The 23739-nt window shown below is 36.1% G+C and overlaps 3 protein-coding genes and 1 long non-coding RNA gene across 4 annotated transcripts; 2 read left to right on the forward strand and 2 right to left on the reverse strand.

Annotated features, from left to right (window-relative positions):
• Positions 1–650: 650 nt before the first annotated feature.
• On the reverse strand, positions 651–1864 carry LOC123876640 (larval cuticle protein A2B-like). Its single transcript, XM_045922938.1, has 2 exons — positions 1784–1864; positions 651–1263 (listed from the first exon to the last, which is right to left on the reverse strand). The coding sequence occupies exons 1-2, from the start codon at positions 1790–1792 to the stop codon at positions 748–750; spliced, it is 525 nt and encodes a 174-aa protein (XP_045778894.1). The 5' UTR covers positions 1793–1864; the 3' UTR covers positions 651–747.
• LOC123876648 lies at positions 680–23336 on the forward strand. Its single transcript, XR_006798386.1, has 3 exons — positions 680–690; positions 5830–5836; positions 22918–23336. It is a non-coding gene; the product is annotated as an uncharacterized LOC123876648 (long non-coding RNA).
• On the reverse strand, positions 6519–8576 carry LOC123876643 (larval cuticle protein A2B-like). The gene is made up of 3 exons (XM_045922941.1): positions 8410–8576; positions 7493–7742; positions 6519–7250 (listed from the first exon to the last, which is right to left on the reverse strand). Exons 1-3 carry the CDS (start codon positions 8413–8415, stop codon positions 7057–7059), a joined length of 450 nt encoding a protein of 149 aa, XP_045778897.1. The 5' UTR covers positions 8416–8576; the 3' UTR covers positions 6519–7056.
• On the forward strand, positions 13514–19644 carry LOC123876641 (cysteine-rich hydrophobic domain-containing protein 2). Its single transcript, XM_045922939.1, has 3 exons — positions 13514–13807; positions 16929–17139; positions 18452–19644. The coding sequence occupies exons 1-3, from the start codon at positions 13689–13691 to the stop codon at positions 18617–18619; spliced, it is 498 nt and encodes a 165-aa protein (XP_045778895.1). The 5' UTR covers positions 13514–13688; the 3' UTR covers positions 18620–19644.
• Positions 23337–23739: the final 403 nt, after the last annotated feature.

The following is a 23739-nucleotide window of genomic DNA, read 5'->3' on the forward strand; positions in this document are numbered from 1 at the left end:
TCTGCTGCTACCACCGCGTGATTATCAGTACAAATTAAAGTATTTTGAAAATTAAAATACATCTCAAACGTAGATGGATATAATAAAAATATAATGCTACAATCGGGAGCTAAATTAACATAAAAAAATATGCACATTTTCATTCATAAAAAAATAAAATAAGTCTAATTACAAAATAAACGCCATCTAGTAGCGCTGATGTGCCTAGCTGACCGTATCAAACCACCTACATTAATTATAATTTTCTGCCTTCGCGTTCTAATCTATATTTGGCTACATCGCTAACAAGTTGTACTTAATTAAAAATACGACTGTCTGGTCTTTAAAAAAAAGAAAAAACTTCTCATTTGAATATGGTGCAATACAGCCGTCATATTGAATTTTTCCAAAAAAAAAATTGTGTGTTCAGATTCTAACGATTATATACCCCATACATCCAAATCTGTTCAGATACTTAGTTATTTATGAGTTATGGAGTAATAAAGAAACTCACATACCTACATACATACATATCACATATTATTATACATGAGTCCTAAACACTGTACACTCTTTTTTTGTGCAGTCCTGTAAAAATATCGTAATATACATATAATTAGGTACCTACATTAATCTAAATTAGTAGGATCTAGGTTTAGGGTAAACAGTGATTTAATAATAATTAATTTATTTAAATTAAATTACAGTTAGGTAACTAATATCACAAACGTAATACGTACAGTAAGTTAATTTACATCTATTACTTAATTAATTATTCATATAATTGGGTATGAAGAACTCTCCTTTGCCAAAAGTCGAACTGACTCTTTCAGCTGAGGTGTCATTTCCTGGGGTAAAATAATCTATTTGCTCACTCTCGACGAACTTGTTTGTAGAGTATATCGGTACTTCTAGTTTCCTCGCATATGGGACGGGATACACTTTAGGGCTATAAATCTGACCACTTGGTACTAAACTTGGATACTGCGCAAAAAAGTTACGTTTAGCTATTGTATTAGACAAAGTAGGTTCGGTGCGAACGATAGCTTTAAAGCCGTGCTTAGAATCGGCAGTGTAGTCAACGGTACGCTTCGTTCCGTCTGGATCTATCACGGAGTAGGAGCCTTTGACAAGGTCGCCCTGCCTGAACTCGTGTTGGCTTTTGGCGTCGCCAGTTAAAGGGTCGACTATGTCGTACCAATAATTGTATTCCGTGCTTGTTGGTGGCGGGTCGGTGACTATTATGCTTGCAACCGCTTGCAGTGCACACGCATAGAGAATTGCCTGTAATTAAAAATTAAAACGTTAATATACACAAAATATGTAACTCTCTGTCGGCATCAGTTTTAATACGGTTAACTTCCAGTGAACAATGGATAGGCATTTTCTAGGCTCGATCTTAGGCTTTACCAATTTACTTGGCAGCAAATCTGATTGCAGGCAAGCACTAGTACTCCATTTAAAAAAAAAATGGTTGATTGTTAGGCGTTATTGCTGGTAAGGTCGGTATTCCATTTAAATGGGTCTTATCTACAGACAGGTAAGGACATGGGCTTATTCAATTGTTACATAGGTAGTCATTCAATACCTACACACATAGGTTGTTACATAACAAGACTTGGCTTTTCCTTGATCCGAAAGAATAATACGGGCACTAAATAACTTGCACAATCGATCTATACGCATAATTATCACAAACATTTAACAATTTTCTTCTTTCACCGTTATTAATGAGTATAAGACACTCCTTAGATAATTGTACATTTTTCTCACTATTATTAAACTTAAACAATAAAGTAATTACCTGAAACATGTCGCAATTGTTCTTGTAAAGGGATTCGGAGTAAAGGCGCCCGCCAGCGCGACATTGCCCGTATTTATAGAAGCGTGGCGTTCACTTGTATGTTCCGTATTGCAGGCAACAGGTACCTAGGTGTCTTGAGTGTCACAGAGTAGTTAATATATTTTTAATCAGATTAAATTATAAGATTAACTAGAAACGAACCAATTCATCATTAAAAACCGTTTCAAAAACAAGCTTTTATAAGATACTAGAGGATGCCCGCGACTTCGTCCGCGTGGATTTAGATTTTTATAGATCCCGTGGGAGTTGTTTGATTTTCTGGAACAGAAAGTTGCCTATTTCCATTACAAGGACGCAAGCTACTTCGGTACCTTTCATACAAATCGGTTAAGTGAATGGGTCTTTAGGAATCCCGCGGAAACTCTTTGATTCTCCGGAATAAAAAGTAGCCTATGTCCGTCCCCGGGATACAAGCTAACCCTGTACCAAATTTCGTCAGAATCGGACTGTTGGCCGTGAAAAGGTAGCAGGCAGACAGATAGACAGACAGACAGACACACTTTCGCATTTATAATATAAGTATGGATGTATGTATTTACTAAAACAAATAGACTCATCTAGGTCTCAAGACAACGAGCCCAAACACGACGGACCTATGTTGAGAAGTTGAAGAGTCACCTCCCAGCTTCATCATGAAACCACCACCATGCTACTATATTTTTGCATTGTCATCGAAGTTACCTAGATATATGTAGGTATGTGTTCCTTTCAGCTCAATCGGTTGGGAAGAACCAGTCTAACATTCAGTTGCAAGATTTGATCATATATGTATTATACTAACACGGCAAGTAACATAAAAGCTTGTGAATACATACTACCATGATATGGTTCGTACTTCACAACATAATATAGATAGCACTATAGCAGCAACCCCATCTTACTCCCTGTAATAAAAATGTGAGCTTTTATATTATTAGGTATATTCTGAAGCTGAAGAATGCATTCATATATGTTTTATCAAGTTAAAAAATAGAAAGGCTTTGATTTTTGTAATATCCTTTCTTAATACATCTCTCAATTTTTTAACGGAATAAGGGGTGAATTGAGTTCCGAAAGATTAAGATTCAAATACGAGTAACCTTTACGAATGACACCCCACACTTTAACACTTATAAAGCTTTATTCAAGCTTTAGGTACTTGTTGGAGACAATATAGATTATTATAGATTACATATAGGTAGATTCCTCCGACACTAATGTATATTATTAGTGTGTCGAGAAATGTTCGTAATTCTACATAGTGTCCACTAACCCGATAAGTACCTAGTAATTATACTATGTATATATGTAGTTAGAAAAGTGTTCATTAGTCTGCGCAGTGAAATACACTTTATTTTATAATTCTATTCTATGTTTTCTGTTTAAACATTCGAATTCATTGCAAGACTGCAATTGATCCATTTACACTGACTAACAGATTTTGGTCCAGAGATAAAATATTGCTATAGAAAGCTTATTATTGAAGTATTAGTTAAAGTTCGCTGCCACCATCTGATTCATATTTTTATAAATATACAAACAAGTGTAAATTAAAAATTTATAACACCCCCGACAAGTGAAGGTTACAGTAATAACTAGAAAAGAGCTGATAACTTTCAAACGGCTAAATCGATTTTCTTGGATTATAGCTAAGAACACTCTCGATCAAACCACCTTTCAAACAAAAAAGAAAACTAAATTAAATTCGGCTCATTAGTTTAGTAGCTGCGATGCCACAGACACACAAATACACACACGTTTCACACAAAAACACACGTCAAACTTATAACACCCCTCTTTTTGGATTGGGGGTTAAAAAGAAAATAGTGATGTAAATAACTAACATAAAATTGAAATAATATATTATAAGCTAGTGTGCTTTCAATTGAAATTGAACGGAAACATCTTAAGATAATTTACCTATTATTCAACGTGCATTACTCGATTTCATGGCCAGGCATTGTAACAAATTGGCCAATTTCGTTGTGATCTTTGATTAAATGGCCATGGTAACATTACAACAATGGCTACATAGATTTAACATATTATTTAATATTATTAACAGTAAATGATCTTAATCGTAGACAGTAGCAATTACTTATATCTTAAAAAGACATCGGCACGCACCTCTAACTTTTCTGAGATATGTGTATTTTAAGCAATTACCTAAATTAAATATCACTTGTTTTAACAAAATAATTGAAGAGAGTAACCACCGAGTTGCTTGCTGATTCTTCTCTGTAGAAAAGGTATCCCGAACGAGTGGTAGATGCTACTACTACATTTGACTAATCAAAATTACATGTAAAAGATTTTTTGAATGAAAAATATTATTCTATTCTAATGGCGAAGAAAAACACGAATAAATCTATACGCCTGAGAGTCTTCAGTAATATTTTCAAACGTGTGTGTGCAATCTGCCAATTTGCTCTTGGCTAGCATTCTGGGAGGAGACCCCGTTCTTAGTAGTGGGCCGAGCGATGAGTCGATGTGATAAAATGATCTTAGTAAAACTACGTGAGAAACGTTTTTTCTACTTCTGTAAAAACAACCTAATTATAACTTTTTCAGAACACATTAAACTATGTTATTTCCAAATAAAACATTTTGGCCATCTATAAGATGGACACATAAAAATATTGGGAAAATGCGCAATGTGATCTAATTAAATTATGATGGATTGGATTTTCCAGGCCCCAAATGAAAGTTTTTCTGTATTAATATGTACAACAATATACTTAATAACTTACTAAACAATAAAATAGAACTTTAAATTAGGTACACATCTTAAAAAAACGGCTCTTACATAATTTATCTATTCAATACATAATATTTCGAATTACCACATAGCACGCCAATGGCATTGACCTACGACGCCTTTCGCATAGAAAAGACATCAACGCGTCGTAAACCTGATTATTGCGAGTAAGTATTTATCCGCTATCTATTGCGTCGCTCGTTTCCTTCTATTTATGCACTTTTTATGGTTCCGTACCCAAAGGGTGCCGACCGATCCCTATAACTAAGCCTCTTCTGTCGGTCTGTCTGTCCGTCCGTCCGTCCGTCCGTCGCCGTCATGTCTGTCAAGAAAACCTATAGGATACTTCCCGTTGACCTAGAATCATGAAATTTGGCAAGTGTGTAGATCTTATAGCACAAGTAAAGGAATAAATCTGAAAACCGTGAATTTGTGGTTACATCGCAGAAAAAAAAATTAAAATGTGTTTAAATTTTCAAAGTAAGATAACTATACCAAGTAGGGTATCAAATGAAAGGGCCTTTACTTGTACATTCTTAAACAGATTTTTATTTATTTTTAAGCATAATAGTTTTTGATTTATCGTGCAAAATATAAAAAAATACCCGAGTACAGAACCCTCAGTGCGCGAGCCCGATTCGCACTTGACTGGTTTTTTTAACAATATATCCAATGAACACCGATCACTCGAACAAAATATATTTTCAAAAAATAAGTTATTGTGAAAGTAGAAATCATGTTATACGGGACATAGGAACAATAAATTATGACCTTATCATGTTATATTCAGTTTACCTTGTAAATTCGCTACAATCAGATAAATAAGGTCCCTTTAAATATTATCACCAGTAAACCAGTTAGGAACAAGTTCAGATTTGCACTAAACTTTTATTACCGGTCTAGATTTAAGTTCTTATCCCATGGTTAAAAGGAGTTTTTTTAGAAATATTCGCAGATATAATGCGTACGAAACGAGATATCACTCGCCATTATAGTTAAAATGGCGAAGGAGTTCTTATTTTGTGCGGACTATATCAAATCTCATTATCAGTACCTATTTAGTAATCAGTAAGCAGTTTTAATTTGAACTCAACCCGTTGATAGAAACTTTTCAAATTACCTAACTACCAACCTAAGATTTATACCTAAGTAGTTACCTAGATGATTATGAATATTTATCACTCTCAGACTCACGTCATATTGTTACAGATTTGAACTTTTTTTTTTAAAGAAAGAAAGGCCTGGAAAGGAATGATGTTTAGGTTGAGTGCGCTTATACGAAAAATGCTCATTCATTCTGGTCTTGAATGTGCCTACTCATGTGATGCGAGGCAGGAAACATGGATGCAGGAATAGCGTACATACGTACATAAAACGTTCATTTCATTTACTTATTTAAATCTTTTGACTGTTACATATTGAATGCGAGTTAATGCAAGTAGCGACGTCACATTTCATAGCATTCTTCCGATGCAGATTGATGCGTTAAAGTGTGTATCCTCTGGTGCGCCGTACGTGAAGCGTATGCGACGTGCGATGTGTGATAAATGCCAGGCGGGGCTGACATACATTGGATACGCCATTATTGTCTCGTATGTTGTATAGTGATGTGTTGCATGGCACTTTAAAATGGACTGTACACTTTTATGGTTTTATAAATGTTTAATGTAATCAAATACAAATCAAGTACAATATATTAACGCTGGTAATTAGGAGGCGGTCGCGCCGCGAATGCATCGAGCCGCACGCCGGCGCCGCACCGCGAGACCCCCCGCTCCCGCAGGCGGCCGCCGCGCACGCCTTGTTTAGTGCTATAGCACTAGACATATGTTATTCTAGTTCATGATCATTAGGTATAAGGAAAGTTCTTGGCGCTAAAGTAAAATATGTTACGTGTAAAATATCTAGGAGACCAAATTAATTGAAACAAAATATACAAATATTTGATTCCTCTTATTTATTACCCTAGTTTTTAACACTTATTTACATTAACAATTTAACAAGTAAAACTAAAATGCACTCATCAACATAAAAATTGGCAGAGGTCACTTATAACACAACAAACATTTAGACAGACCTAATAATAATATGGATACTTCAGTGATAGAAAAGTTACAAATACCTTTTTATCTTACAAAGCAAAAATAAATAATGAAGACGCACAGCGTCACTGGTGGAAATATCGTTACGTAGAAAACTACCGTCATAATAACGTGATCAATAGATCGCTTAATTTATCAAAAATAGGCAACGATCATGAACTTTGTGTAAAATTATACGGTAGAAGCAAACATGGCTAACCTATGCATGGACTAGGATTAACCCGTGCATAGAATATGTAGAGACTAACCAATGCATAGGCTATGGGATAATCTATTCATGGATGAAATTGCCTTTACCTTATGAATACATACACTAGTTGTTCTGTCACTGAAATATATGCATATTATAAGTAAATCTGTTCAGTTAAAACGGACTAGTGATAAGCAGCAACAGGCGCTACTGCCTTCACAACTGCTCCTAAAGGTTCTTTGTGGACAACGGCGTTGAAGCCGTTGTGTGGGTCGGCGGTGTACTCTACAATACGGCGGGTGCCGTCGGGTTCCACGAGCGAGTATGAGCCTTGGACTACGTCTCCGGAACGAGACTCTTGTTGGCTCTTTGAGTCACCTGTGAACAAGGAGTGGGGATTCTTCATCGATTTCTATAGTAAATAAAAAGTTTCTGCAAAGTTGCGCGTTTGATCCTAGAGAGATTTTTATAGGTAAACGTAATTGAGTAATAGTAGAAATAGTGCTTAGGCTAGGAACCCACCGCATTTTATCCCAAGAAAACACCTACCATTACAAAACGGTAACGACCCTCAGAAATGAAAAATACGAAGCACAGAGATTCTCATAAATGTAACTCACCAGTAAGAGCATCCTGGATATCATAGGCGTATGAATATTGAGGGTTGGGGTCATAATCTTCAACTGGTGCTGCAACCTTGGCCACAGCGTAGGGCGCGAGCGCAGGTCTGGCGACGGCGATGGCCGGTCGTGCTACTGCAAGTGGTGCGGCCAGTGGCGCTGCCAAGCCGTACGGCCTGGCGTAGCCAAGAGGAGCTGGTAGTAAGCCAGCTGAGGCGCTAGATACTATGAGGACGACAGCTAAGAAGGCCTATGATGGAACCAATAAAAATCAAAAAGAAATGTATATTAATTTACTGGTCGGTCCAATTTCGTGAAAATCTAATGCAGGTAGGTATTAGGTAGCAGGTAACAGCAGGTAACATCTTTAGAGATGGAGGACTAAGACGTTTGGACGACGGACCTCCGTAACGTAAAGGTTTTGTGCATACTTAGTACCTACGTATACATTCATCACGCATTAATCCGTACTCAGTAGTTATTTTAATTATAAATGCGAAATTAGTCTGTCTACTACCTTTTGTAGCGCTTAGCAATTTTGAGGAAAATTGGTAGCTTGCATACCTATTACCTACAACGGATTTAGGTTACTCTTAGTGCCGAAAAATCAAACAATTCTCATGGGATGTTTAAAACGTAAATCCACGTGGATGAAATCGCGGATTATCATCTATTAGGTCTGTATTCTATTTGCTTGCCGTAGCCGGACATGGGCTATTTTTCATTCCGAAAAATCAAAGAATTCCCACGGAATTAAAAAAAAATTAAATCGAATGATGAAGTACCTATTGACATACGAATTGGTGGTTGATTTATTTATACGATTTTGTACCTACATTTCCAAATATTCTAACATATAGGTAAATATTTCTTAGTGATATTATAGGTGATAAATTAAAAATACTGTAAGAACCTACCTTCATGCTGAAGTAGTGCGGTGGGCGCTTAGAAGATCTGAGGGCCTGTGATCGCAAAGGGTTGGATCTGCGCTTTATATACTTGCAGCGCAGCTTTAGCCGCCCAGAAACAGCCCATTTTATCGTGAACTGTAGCACCTGAATTATTTATGTACCCAACAATGTATAATAAACTGCGAATTTAATACACACAGCAATTAGAATATCTGGGTCACTTATGAACAGGACACGTTACATGCAACCGTAGGTAATGTACCTACCTAACTACTTTGGTGTGACATTGAAAGTTAACTTTTTAAGAAGCGCATCGCGATTATCTCAAACATGCACTTTTCTACAGATGTCGAAATTGTTTTTTTTTAATCTTTACACGACTTTGCATTGATTTTGATCTCGTGCAGTACCTATCTACGCAAAACATGATTCTAGCAGCATCCATCAAAGCTTAACCTTACCTACAAATCAAAGCAAAGTGATGAGCAATATTTTCCCAAAACCGTGGCATTCCTCCAGTATTTATAGGTTTTTTAGTACCTAGACGTGCAAAAGAAACTTAGGTATTACAAAAACTTACTGCAGTCAGCTGCGTAGCAAAACTGGCGATTATCTTTTTAATCGCATTGTATTTTATTATTGAGAAGTCCACTAGGTACAGCAATGTTTAAAGCCAGTGGTAGAGTATGTCATCTTGTATTGGTGTCCCTGCGCCTTTGGTGTGATCAATTTGGAAAAATATTTCATGCGAACAATGTGACAAAAGCCTCATTCAGGAGTCGAGGCGATGTGCGAAGGACGCCACAGTTCACTATGGTGGAGGTGGCGCGATCAAAATATGAAACTTAATAATTATGCTGATATAAACGAGAATGTTCATAGCTCATATGTAGAAGTTTACAGTGGATTACTTTACATTTTGTGCAGAAGCTCCGCAGACACCACCGTGTACGCTAAAGCTTCGCTAGTCGCCTTCCCTACAGCGTGGCAGGCTTAGATTAATAGAGGAGTGGCAGGAGAAAAGGCACTGTACGCCGCCGCTCTCCTCCACTTATAAAAGAAGAAGAATTCTCCACTTATTCTCAACTTATAGAGAAGTAGAGTAGAGTACTACGTACTTCTCCATTTACGGAATAACCGCAAGACGCGCCGCGCATAGCTCCGCGTCTCCCTGAACAGGGCCTTATACGCGTTACGCGTCAATCAAGAAAAGTTTGTGTCATGTTCCTATACATAATGGACGGTTCGAGTACCCCGAGTACCTACATGACGTCTGCAGCAAGCAGGTTTAATATTACATCAGCCCCGTATAAAATATTAATTTAATCTACCCAATTCCCGAGAACACCCTTCACCAAATTGTTTAATGTTTAGCTTTTCAAATCAAGTTTTAAAAGTTTTAAATTAACTAATAGGTATTATCAATTCTTAAATAAAATTTATTTAAAAACTTATAAAAAAATCCTTGACGTAAACTCATCGATGTCGTAAACTTGATCTAATTAAATCATACCTACTCAATGGGTCATGTGTAAATGTATTAACCTGATAAAATATCTTCAATTATTGAGTTGTATAAGTACTTAGTTGTTAAATATTGATGTAATTATTTCATTTAACATAGGTAATCTATACTAATAAATAAAATTGGAGTGTCTGTCTGTAATTTCGAAATAACTACCTCATATTAAGCTCATATGGTTATTAGAACGATACCATAACTGAATCACACGTTTTTAAAATTTTTGTCTGTCTGTCTGTCTGTCTGTCTGTCTGTCTGTCTGTCTGTCTGTCTGTCTGTCTGTCTGTCTGTCTGTCTGTCTGTCTGTTTGAAAAGGCTAATCTTTGGAACGGCTGAACCGATTTTGACGGGACTTTCACAGGCAAGTAGAGGATTGACCAGGGCGTAAAATAGGCTACTTTTTTAACCGACTTTTAAAAAGGGAGTTGTGTTTTTCTACCTATGTACACCGAAATCTCCGAGATTTCTGAACCGATTTGCGTCATTTCTTTTTTAATCGATAGAGGAACTTTGCGACATTGTTTCATAAAAAATTTAGAGTCCAACTCCTCAATCCTGATGCTGCAGGGGATCTGACCAATCCACGCGGGCGAAGCTGCGGGCATCAGCTAGTCCATAATAATAATAGTTAGATAGAACGTAAGGACAAAAGTAGGTAGATAGGTAGGTAACGAAAAAGCTACATGCACACCAGCTGCCAAATTCGTAATTCGGCCGTAAGTAGGCCGTAAAACCTTACCTTTATTTTTTCACAACGAATACGACTAGAAAGAAAGAAAGAGAAAGTGTTTATTTATATGATCCTTAAACTAAGATTTCCCTTCAACTTCAAGTTCAACGCAATAGATTCGAATCTTACGACTTTTTGGATTTCGTTACTTTCCGTACAATCAAAGCAAACAATCTGTAAGTAGGTAATTCTATCTACAAGGCGTATGACTGCTACAAAAACAGATCTCAGCAGGCCTTGTGTGTATTTTAATCCTCTTGCGAAAGCCAAACTAAGTAATTTTTTTGAGCGCACTAGAATATCTATCGTTCAAAAAATTACTTATTCGTTCTGAAATTTTAAAATACTTTAGAGAATTTAAACAAGACTCTTTAGAATTTTTAAAAACTTCATTTCAGTTGGAACCTAATTATATTGTGTAGGTATGGAATATCCTAGTTTCTACCAACTATTACAGGAGTTAAAAAAATTAAGTATATGAATTATTGTCGATTTTTTAAAGTGATAGAATACTTAATTATTTCTCGACATTTTGTTCTGATGAATTGGGGGTTTCTAACGATCCCGTTAGATTTTTGTAAAATCATTCTTGCTATAAAAAGGGAACGTAATTGCAAAATCTCAATTTTCTAAAGTCACTTTTTAATATCGAGGTGTACGTTGATATATTAAGAACTTTCGACATGTCAGAATGTCCGTTGATGTGGACGTGGACGTCCTTTTGATTATTATTTAGCTGTCAATAAATCAAACTTGCATAGGTACTGACAACTCCGAGGCCCGCTTACACTGACTGAGTATTTGGCTAGTAAGTAGTAGAACACTGTGCGATCCAATGCACTTGGTGTGGACAGACCCTTAATCGTCTTGCTATAGTTATACTAATAAAGGCGGTAAAACAACTAACTTTTTGGGTCACAGCTGCGACTTACCAAGTGCGTGTGTGGTTCATACAGTACATGAGATAATTCATAATGCCCTGCCCATATACGGTACGCCTAACTAATAACACAAGGTATTTATGTTCAAGAGCTGTCAAAGATATAATAGGGCCATATCATATTATTACAATAAAATTCATAAAGGTAGGTCTGCACTATGCATATGAAATCATAATGTATGTTATGTATGTCCTATGGAGTATGGATATACATTATGATTGCATGTGCAGACCATCGACCTCTATGTACTACACACTAGATTGGACATTCCAAACAAGAATTTTTGAAATAAGTGTACCATTAAGAGTTTTATTATAGCAATGTGCCCCTTTTTCTTTGAATTTTGTATTCGTTTATAATATTGCCGGCTTTTCTCAGTAGGTATAATTTTCCTTCCAAACCGGTAGTAGAGTCCCAGGCGTAGGATAGGTCCTACGTGCCTAACTACCTACATGAAATAAAAATTTTGAGACATCTTAGTTATTATTAAATTAATTATATGTACACAGTAAAAATTAAGTGTATGTATAACGACACAGACCGTACAAAGCTATCCACTCAAAAAGACTGGTAGTGGATGCAAATTGCTAATTGCAGTACAACCTACCTGCACAGGTTCAAATCATGGTTGGACCACTTCAGAGTTTTTTATCAAACCAACTTTGGAAATAATTTTAATAGCTTTTTTTACTCTGTTCGTATTAATAAGCAATAATATTATGAAGTAAATGAAATTATTATACATATTATATTACAAATTACAATTATGTTAGTGTCCGGCCACGCCATCTAGCAATGATAGTTATAACTATCGGTTAAAACATAAGGCAACATTTCATATAAATCTAAGATAAAAAACAAATCTACTATGTATTGTTTTCATTAATGTTCATAATATTTCAAATTAATTTTCTTATGTACAAAATAAAAAATTCTAAGCACTGAGCAGAAATTTAGGCCAGGCGCCCTTCAGGTACCTTTCAGTGTTTCTACTTTATGGTATTACGCCCTTTTTAGGGCGAAACGAATAACGACTAATAATATGTCAAATATGGTTATTTAAAACAAGTTTTATTTTGACACTGATTTCTCAAGGGAATGAAATATCACTAATACTGAGCCTTGTGTGTGTTGGTGTGCTTAAAAAAATTAAAGGGGATTACTTTACCTTCCATAATAATAATAAGTAATTTTATTATTGTGCTGTTACAAATAACAACGAAATACTTTATTTATTAAGTACCTAGGCATACCTAGATACGTACTTAACTATAAATACTGATTAGTGATTAAAACATATTTTAATCAGCATTCTTATGCCCCTTTTCCGTCATACGGTCTAGGATCATCAAGGTCGACATAACATTAAGTTGAAAAAATTGTATGATAGCAACAAAATATTATCATATTAATTATTGTATAACTCCTTTTTTTTCTCTCTCGTCTGGCTTTACACTGATTAGCCAATGTCTGTGTCAATGTAGTACAGTGTTTGTAGTCATTTACAAGTTAGGGAAACTATATGGTATAAGTATGGACTTCGTCCGTGCCGGCGCCCGCCGACACACGCGCGGCTTCCCTCCAGAGCGCCTCCCAGTCAGTTCCACCAGCAATAACACAAAAACCAGCCACTTCCAACAAAAAAACTCCAAAAAGGCATAGAACGCGCGCCAGCCGACACCAACACAGACGAAGTCCTATTATATACTTAGGTAACTAATATACATCCAAATCGAGAACTTCCTAAAATATTTTTCCAGGGTCCGTTCCTCAAAATCCTCATAGATGGCGCTGTTCTTGCCCACAGAGCACATTGTAATTAAATGAAAAAAAAATCTGATTTCCCACCTGTTCCCCAACGGTTCCTCACTGATTTAGAGTAAAATCAAAATCGTAAATGGAAACACTGATCAGAAGTGTCAAAAATGACAGCACACAGCAATCCTCAATATGGCAACATATTTATTTTGCATTTAAAACGTCACTCCGTATTTCTTTTTGTACCTAATGAACGTAAAAATATAACAAACATTGTTCTTTGTTATGTTTTATAAACAGAAAAGGTGTATGTGTTGTTGAGTTAGTGTTTAAAATGGCAGACTTCGATGCTATATATCCAGACGAGACGGAGCCCGAAGAGAACTTAGAGGAGACGCATGTGACGTTAGTGCCCGACCCAATAGTTGTCCGAGGAGCTGGGAACATGACAGTGTAGGTTTTATCAGCTGTTTACCTTCCACTTGAAACCCAACTCGATTTCATGCACAAACCACCGATATTACCAGGTGTATTCTTGAGCTATGTGCAATGCTATTTTTGGGTCTTTGTTGTCTTAAGTTTGTAGCATTGGACATTTTCTTGGACAGGGACATTGACCAGACGCCAAATTTCCATAGTATTCATTTGGTTTAGAACATCTATGTTAAACTTCCTGCAGCATATTATGATTTCTAAATTATAACCTTTATTTACATTATTAACTGTGAAAGTGATGGTTATTTAACTTTCATATCCCTATATTAACTTGTGGATATTTTACCTTCATTTCAACAAACTTTATAATAAAAGCAGCTATACCTATACTACCTATGCCTGTATTACAAGAACAATCTCAAGATCTTGAATTATTAATCAAACTTAAAAAATTTCAATTATAATAATTAAACCTTATAGACTGGTTTTCTCTTAATATAAAAGAATTTAAAATTTAATTGTTTATGAATCATTTGTTTACAAGTAGAAAAGAAACTATAATCTACAGTGCTTTGTGTTATAATCCCTATTATTTCAATTTTGTTGCATTTTGTTTATTTTACACATACATTCAGCTAGTTCGTCATATCAATATAGCATGTATCAGCCATGCAATATCAATGTAGCCATGATCACATCACTACCACAGCCTATAAAACTCTTTGTACAGTTGATCAACAGACTTGTCTAGATAGAGCTACCTTGTAGAGTTCATACGGTTGAGAAGGATCCAACTGGCAGAAGTCTGCTGAACAAACTATTTTGATTAGTGGATCTGTTATTCAAGTAAGTGCTATGACTGTAAATCCAACAATGTACAAACATTAAGAGTATTGCTCAATGTGTGTATTTACACTTTGCAACTTCAATGTGTTTTAAAATATGAATAGAGCTCCATCATTTCAGACCTGTACCTGAATCCTTGTTCTACTTATTTTTTTTTACTAAAATTATTCATATTAGTTTTCTTTAAAAATAGAAACAATAATTTAATCATTATCAACCCCACGCCGGCCCACTACTGAACACAGGTCTCTCAGAATAAGAAGAGTTGTGCCATAGTCCATCATGCTGGCCAAGACCAGATTGGCAAAAACATTTTGGAGAACTATCAGGCATGCAGGTTACGCTTCTTTTCCTATCAATGTTGGTGAGAATTGAGATGTAAAATTTTATACTAAGGCTTCAGTTTTATGTCTATTTGATTTTAATGTTTTTGTGGAAGATGGGAAAGCATGTCAATTATGTAAAAGTGTTGGAATGTTTACAATCTATACAATAATAAAATTTCACAAGCGTAATTAAAGCTTATTAAAGTGTACACACTAATGAATTTAATCTTAATGATGACACTTGACCTTTACATCTTTGCATAATATCAAAGTACAAAGTAGGTAATTATTTATAAACAAGCAATAATGCATTCATTGATAGCAGTTACAATAAATTGTAGTATTTAGCTTTGTTTTGAACTGACCAAATCTGAATGTTTTTTAATTATCATAAAAATTATACCTTGACATGCTATAAAACTACTATAGATAACTAGTCAGTATTAAGTAGTATAGATAAAACTTTCTGTAGAATTTAATTTATAATGTTATAGTGCTTTACATCTCATGATGAGCATCAGCAATAATCTTCATAACTCACATCATATATCAATCAATCAATCAATTTGCCTGTTTACGTCCACAGCTGGACATAGGCCTTCCCAAGACCGCGCCACCACACATGGCCTACTGCCTTCTTCATTTACTACCTGAAACTAAAACTATCTACTGAAATCTATCTACTGAAATTCTACTATCTGAAATCTAACTACCTGAACTGAAACTACTAGCTACCTGAAACTAATCTATCTGAAATTTAAATTGAACTCATCAAACTTGGTGGTTTTCAAACTTTTTAGTTCAAACACATATTTACTTATTTAAACAACTTTATTGTTAACAAATTCACATAGAGTAAGAATACAGGATGCACTTTATAAAACAAAAGGCAACCTTATCACTAATTAAAATAATGCATGTTTAAATTAATAATTTTGCCATATTATTGTCTGTTACATGATAAACAATATATAATTATGTTGGGAAGTGCCAAGTGCTTTGTTTTATCAGCAATTTCAATAAACTATACTGAAACACATTGCTAGTTTGAACCATGAGGTTTCTAGTCCAAGGTTTATTTAAACTCTACATAATAATATTCATTAATATAATATAATTAACTGTTTTAGCTCCATATGTAGAATACTTTTCAGTATTATTATAGCGTTTTTCGGGTCAACCTTTAAATAAATAAATAAAAATATTTTTTATCAATTAAACTTTTACAAGTGCTTTTGAATTGTCAAAAGCATCTACCACTGAAACAGTCACTACACAATTGAAAAGAGCAACCGCCGAGTTTCTTGCTAGTTCTTCTCGGTAGGAATGGCAACCAGAGGTAAATTATTTTGACGATTCAAAAGCACTTGTAAAAGTTTATTTTTATTTATATTCTATTCTATTCTATCTCTGTGCCTAATTTCTTAAAAATCAGTTAAATCGATTACTTAATGGAACAAGGTCAAGACTTTTTAGCAATGAGGATTATGACTTAAAAACCGGCCAAGTGCGAGTCAGACTCGCGCACCGAGGGTTTCCGTACTCGGGTATTTTTTCCAACATTTTGCACAATAAATCAAAAACTATAATGCATAAAAATAATTAAAAATCTGTTTTAGAATGTACAAGTAAAGCCCTTTCATATGATACCCCACTTGGTAAGAGTTATCTTACTTTTAAAAGTTGAAGCACATTTTAATTTTTTTTAATGATGTAAAGACAAATTCACGGTTTTCATAATTTATTCCTTTACTTGTGCTATAAGACCTACCTACTTTCCAAATTTTATGATTCTAGGTCAACAGAAAGTACCCTACAGATTTTCTTGACAGACGCGACGGACGGAAGGACGGACAGACAGACAGACAACAAAGTGATCCTATAAAGGTTCCGTTTTTCCTTTTGAGGTACGGAACCCTAAAAAGAGACTAGAAATATTAATCATAGATAAACCTTGTGAATTCCAGCTTCGGGTTAAGCAACCGCTTCAACGGTGAGTTCCCCTCTGGGCTGCAGTCACGGGTGGCGCCTGAAGAGTACCAGGCAACCGTGGCCCGCATCAACAGCGTGCTGAAGAAGACGCTGCCGGTCAACGTCAAGTGGCTGTTCTGCGGCTGCGTGTGCTGCTGCTGCACCCTCGGATGCTCTCTATGGCCCGTCATTTGTCTTAGCAAACGGGTAAGTGTTTCTCTATAAGGCGTATATCTCCATGACGCCCTTCCGGCATCAGTTCTCCCTTCCACCTATAATATCAAGTCAAGAGTAAATAGACAACTTCTAGGCAAGCGCGCTCCATCTTAGGCTGCATCATCACTTGCCAGCAGGTCTGATTGCAGCCAAGTGCTAGTCTATATAATTAAAAAAAAAAAAAAAAAAAAGAGTATCGCGACGGTAGTCTCGCCGTGCCACCAAATCCAATACAAACTCTATGGGCCTATCTTCACAGGGCAATACTATCGCGTTGATTCGACGAGTGACTCTGGACGAGTATAACGTCGCGGACTCGTCAAGTGTCTCAACTATGTCGTGACGTGGCGGTACGTCACGACTCACGACATAGTTGAGGAGCCCCATGAGCAGTCGCGTGCAGGCCATAGAGGCATAAAAGTACTGCTTACCTTAGGAGAACTAACTCAACGTTCATTGTTTATTAATTCGTCAAGAAATAGGAACCTATCTAAATAATACTTACCCTGGTTTCAAACTTGTGCACACTACTGCCCACGAGGTGATACGGTCACGTCACGCGGCCATCCGTTGCAGTCTCGTGACGTATCGGTGTGAGTCGTGATACACGCTGGCGGAATTATCGTTGTACCGTGGAGATTATCCGACTATAGTAGGACGGACTCGTCGCGACACTCTCGCCCATGGAGATGGCACCTAAGGGATGTGTGACCTAGTTATGATAACACATATCTATCGATTACGATTGTCAAGCAACATTGACCCAAGTCGATAAATGGTCAGGGGACCAACTTGGAAGTATTTTTTTAATTTATAGGATAGCGCTTGGCTGCAATCAGACCTGCTGGCATATGATGATGCAGCCTAAGATAGAGCGTGCTTGACTAGAAGATGCCTATTCAGTATTCACTCTTGACTTGAAGGTACCCATATTCAAATTGGAGGGGAAAACTGATGCTGGAAGGGTGTTGCACATCCCAGTGGTCCGAATTTACGTATGTTAGGCTCTTTTTCAAATCTAAGAGCCCTAGATTCTGAGTAGCCGTACTATTTGTGTAACCTAACTGTAACTTTATATACAATTTTATAATAGGAGAGATTTTGTAAAAGACAGCTTGTTTTTCATTAATCTGTCTATATTTTCAATCACAAGCTAGCCCTTGACTGCGATCTTACCTGGTGGTAAGTGTTGATGTGGCCTAAGATGGCAGCGGGATCGTACCGGAACGCTAAATAAACGCTAGGGTGGTAATTAGCCGCTATATTAATTTTACCCATTTTAATAGAAATCTGTTTTTTTCAGACACAACACTCCCTTAACAAACTTCTAGAATGGGAGAACAGTCGTCTGTACCATAAGCTCGGGCTTCGCTGGCGCCTCACCAAGCAACATTGCGACTCCTCGTCTATGATGGAGTATGTCCTGCTCATAGAGTTCATACCTAGAATACCCATATACAGGCCCGACTAGATTAGGCCTGTTGAATGTAAATATAATATGTTAAATGTAAGCATTGGATTACATTGGAAGCGAATAGCAATGCTATGCATTTTAAGTGGAACAGTCTTATATAGACCTTATAATGTACACAATAAGATGCATTTTTCTGGTTTTTGTGGCGTAGTCAACATCTCGTTGTGGTGTTGTAGTGTGTGACCAAACTGGTCTACAACATTGATATCGTAACTTTTATAACTAACTGCAATTTGAACAAAACAAGCCCATGAAGAAGTGTCAAATTGGACAAAATATGATTTTTGGACATACCTAGTTAAGAAGTGGAGAAATCAGGCCCTAAGGCAATTTTAACATAATAACATCTGATGTTAACCTGGTTACAAGCATGAACCTTAATTGTAAACAGAATAAGGTCTATTATAAGATAGCTCTACATATAATCCTTCGCATCCAATGGAAATCGGCCGATAACGTAAACAAGTTATGCATCATGAATCGACTAGCAAATGTGTATCCCAAATAAAATCTGGAACTTGTTGTGTACATAGTGGCGTATATCCTGTAAGGCTGATTTTATATTCATTTTGCATAGTGTTAATCTTATTTTCGACCATAATGGCGTCAAATGTTGAGCCATATTGAAGTTGCAAACAAGTTAAGTTGAGTGTTGTGTTATTGTACCACAGAAGGCTATCGAAGTCAAACATTTTATATGAAAGCGTGTACCGCGCTCCGATTGGTCAATTGCACAAGAATGCACACTTTAGGTATGCTATACTACACTATCTCCCTATATCACCATTTGAATATTAGCTTCAGGCCTAATCATGCCTGTCATTTTCTTTTGCCTGAATTCTTCAGTTTTCAATCTCTTTGCCTGTTCCACTCCTATCGTATACCTCTACTCCTATTGCGTGTCTGTCTGTCTGTCTATCTGTCTGTCTGTCCGTCCGTCCGTCCGTCGTGTCTGTCAAGAAAACCTAAAGGATACTTCCCATTGACCTAGAATCATGGAATTTGGCAGGTAAGTTGACATGTAAAGGAAAAAATCTGAAAACCGTGAATTTGTGCTTACATCACAAAAAAAAAATTAAAATGTGTTTCAATTTTCAAAGTAACATAACTATACCAAGTGGGGTATCATATGAAAGAGCTTTACTTGGATATTCTAAACCAGATATATTTTTTTTGTACTTATGCATAATAGTTTTTGATTTACCGTCTAAAATGGCGGAAAAATACCTTAGTACGGAACCCTCAGTGCGCGAGTCTGATTCGCAACTGGCCGGTTTTTCTCGTTAGAAATATTTTTCCGTCGTTATGGAGACGGAACGTAATGCCTACATGGATTGCACGCCATATGTACAGTTTGGGAAACGTGTATATTGTAAATAAGGTTATTAAATGTCGCGAAGTAAGTGGTTACAAGCTTTTGTGTATAGATATCACATTATTGAATTTGCAGGGCTTCAGTTGCTTTCGAAAGCGATGTTATCTTAATGTGTAATGTAGCTTTAAGGATTCGTGGAATTATTATATAAATCCATGTCCGGACAGACCAATGACTGGGTTATTATACTTATATGATTAAGCGTGATGATTAAATTTTGGTTAAAAAATAACAAACCCTGAGTTGGAGAACCCATTTTGCCTTTTGGTGAACATTTGACATTAATTAAAAAAAAAAAGAATATTAGTCATGATTAAAATGACTAATATTCTTTTTTTTTTTCTTTTCCCCTCCAACTAAGCGTTAAGCTCGTGCTAGAAGTGGGTACGACAATTATAGTGCAACGAGTGGGGTTTGAACCGCCGACCTTTCGGTTTTCAATCCGCTCCTATAACCGTTGAGCTATTGAGGCTTAATTTTCTATCTAATCTAAATTATAAACTTTATTTTAACCATCTGATGTAATATCAAACATCCAGTTCTATCTATACAATTGATTCTTTATAAATATAACTGCAGAACTAGACTAACCGACATCTAATGAGACATTCAAGCTCTTGTGATACAAGACAATGTTGGATCGTCTGTCAGTCCGGACGTGGATTTGAAGTTGTTAAGGTTATCAGACCGTATTGAGGCAGAGGCTAGAGATTATGTAAATTAAATTTTTGTTGTTTAAATTTAATTTAGCAATTGAAGCTATAATTTTTTTTTCGCACAATAGAAAAACGATTCGCTTACAAAACATTGCTTCAGATTTTAATATCTGGACGTTTATGTTGGTGCAAGTCGTTACTGCTCCTTTATTATATTACGAATTTACTAAGCAAATTTACTTAAATCGTTAATTAAGTTTAAAGTAGGCCATACACTTTACAATCTACCGAAGAAGTCTAACTGTGCATGTTAACACGCTGACTGGAGCGGGTATTGTGTGTCTCAAATCAATTTTATTATTTTGGTCGAGGTCGTTGAAATTCTGCGCAGGTATATCTCTCCATTAGACCGTAACGTGTATGACGTAATGGATTTAAAAATGGCGGTGGTTCCCTCTGCCTCTCACTCGCACATTGGAAAGTGAAAATCTCGTACAAAAAAATCGCCGTAATTTTAAATCAATTAATGTAATCGGGTCATCATTGGTAATTATATGAAGCAGTTATTGAATGAATTTTTGAACAATTTGAATCTAATTTTTACTATTTTTTTATCTTTATATTATTTTATTTAAAAAAAAAGTGGCCTTGTCTGTGCAAAGATAAAAAAATACCAAACATTTCTAGAACCGTTTGAAGGTAGAAACCGCAGGCACCTACTACAGTCCGACAAGGCTCTTTTGGCGCGTGGCCAAAATCGGAACTAAAGCCGCCATCTAGAGAAGTGCACTCGTTGTTAGTTCGCTGTGTCGGCATAAATTGACAACAGCGCCCTCACTCAAGTGCCAAAAGAGCCTTGTCGGACTGTACTAGTACAATAAAAAAATAGAACCGATTTTATTCAAAGATCAATTTTTGTGTATTGATCACTAAATGAATACACTCTGCATGTGAAGTAGACAGAAATTTTATATTCCACACTTGTATATTTTATCTTGTGACACGTACTTTTGCATTCTCCATGAATCTCTGCTACTATGCGAGCGAGAGATTATTCTCTCGCTCCAACAAATAGGTTTCACAACAGCTTTGCTTGTAAGCGTGCAACAGAGATAGATATAACAGTATGATGAGTGAGCGCAGACTGAGCTGCGCAACATATTCCGCTTGCATGCTTAATCACTTTTTCCACAGACAATCAAATATGATCGTATTGTAAGTAGGTACTGAAAGAATTTTCTCGATCATGCTCGCGGCTGCTGTCTGCGTGCATGTCAAATTCTATCTTGCAAAGTAACTTCTTAGTCAAAGTCAAACCATTTATTTAAATTGGGTACTATTGTACACTTTTTGATTGCCTATTAGTTGGATTTGTAAGATATTGATAATTATAGTTAAGTAAACTTAAAACTAAAGCTACAAGGGTCACTAACTCAGCTGGGTATTCTTTTTACTATCACTTATTAGAACTATCAAAGCTGCAAATTATTCCCAAGCTTTCTTATCTGGTATTGGATAGGGACGATATTTTTATTATTCGTGGAAAAATTGCTTGAACATACTACAAGCGTAGAATAACATACGGTCTGCGTTAACCCTATTGTTGAGGGATCGATTTGTGTATAAAATATTTTTCCATAGCTTACGAATTGCGGATTTTATTCAAGAAACTCAAACACGTAAGCGACTATTTATGCCTGGCGATTTAAGGTATCATGTTTAGCTTGTGTGAACGTCTTAAACGTCTTGCACAGAACGTCGCTTACGCGTTTCTGCGAGAAGCTATTGGTTTAAGTTTTTGAGTAAGCTAAGGAACAATAGAGTTTATGTATTTTCAGTCTATTCTCTCCGCTAAAACATTTTATGTACCTGAATGTCAATATAAGTAGAGACAATGTCCATAACAGTGGGAGTCTAGCTATTATGTGTCGCACGGAGGGACTTGTTATGCAAAACTTATGCTAGGAAATATTTCGGGACTGTGTTATTAGACAAGTAATTGTTTATAGTAGAATATTTGTTAGGTGTATTCGCCCTCTTTTCCCTTTTCAACAAGTTGTGATGGGTTTTATTGTAAGCTAAATTTACGGCCGTAAGCGTAACTGACGTTAATTCCTGAAACTGAGGATAAAAATTAACAAATTTGGCTGTCTGAATTTAATAAATCAATCTGTTTGTAATCTGTATAGTATGTTACTTTAGCAACATTAATAGTTGTAAAAATCATACCTACAGTTGACAAATAACAATGTTGCCAGGGTCAGTATACCGTATTTCGACCGTACGTGTCTTATCTACAAGGCGTTTATAGAAAGCGCACCATTGATTGTGCCGCTAAGGCTCAAGAAAAACAGTCCATCTTATTTCAATAGATAATGTTTTAGTGATGTCCTCTGAGGATATAATAGCGGATGCTATGTAACGGGACTGTTAGGAAAATAAAGCTTAGCAACACTTATGGCCCTCTGTTTCTGTATAATATGTATTTATATATCTTTAAAAACGCCATAATTATCACAGTTTGGAATGTCTTGCCACCGCCGCAACGTTTTTTTGAACAACGGTTGAAAAGCGAACAGGGTATGTCGACATTAAGTTTTACTTAGGCGAATGTAAATATTTTAAGAACCTACGTATAATATAGATTATTTTTGTTCAAATAATAAATCTCACTATGTGATGATAGACTTGTTTTATTACAAAGTTTTTTATTTGACCAGTCTTGATTGTCCTGTCTTGTATTCACGATATTTTCAGAACTAAACCCAAGGCTATTTTTATACAACTCGCCTACGCAAATCTCTAAGCCAACACTGGTCTACGAGTAGTAACTATCCTTTTCCACACAGAACATTTTAAAAAGTGCCCTACTTTTAGGACACCATCGTCGCAAAGTACGCGCGGAGGCAGCGCGTCACTTCATCGATCGTAACTAAATATATAACCCTACTAGCTGATACCCGCGACTTCATCAGCGTGGATTTACATTTTTCAAAATCCCGCGGGAACTCTTTGATTTTCCGGGATAAAAAGTAGCCTATGTGTTAATCCAGAGTGTAACCTATCTCCATTCCAAATCCGTTCAG

Source organism: Maniola jurtina, chromosome 22 (assembly GCF_905333055.1).
Source record: "Maniola jurtina chromosome 22, ilManJurt1.1, whole genome shotgun sequence".
Taxonomy (NCBI): domain Eukaryota; kingdom Metazoa; phylum Arthropoda; class Insecta; order Lepidoptera; family Nymphalidae; genus Maniola; species Maniola jurtina.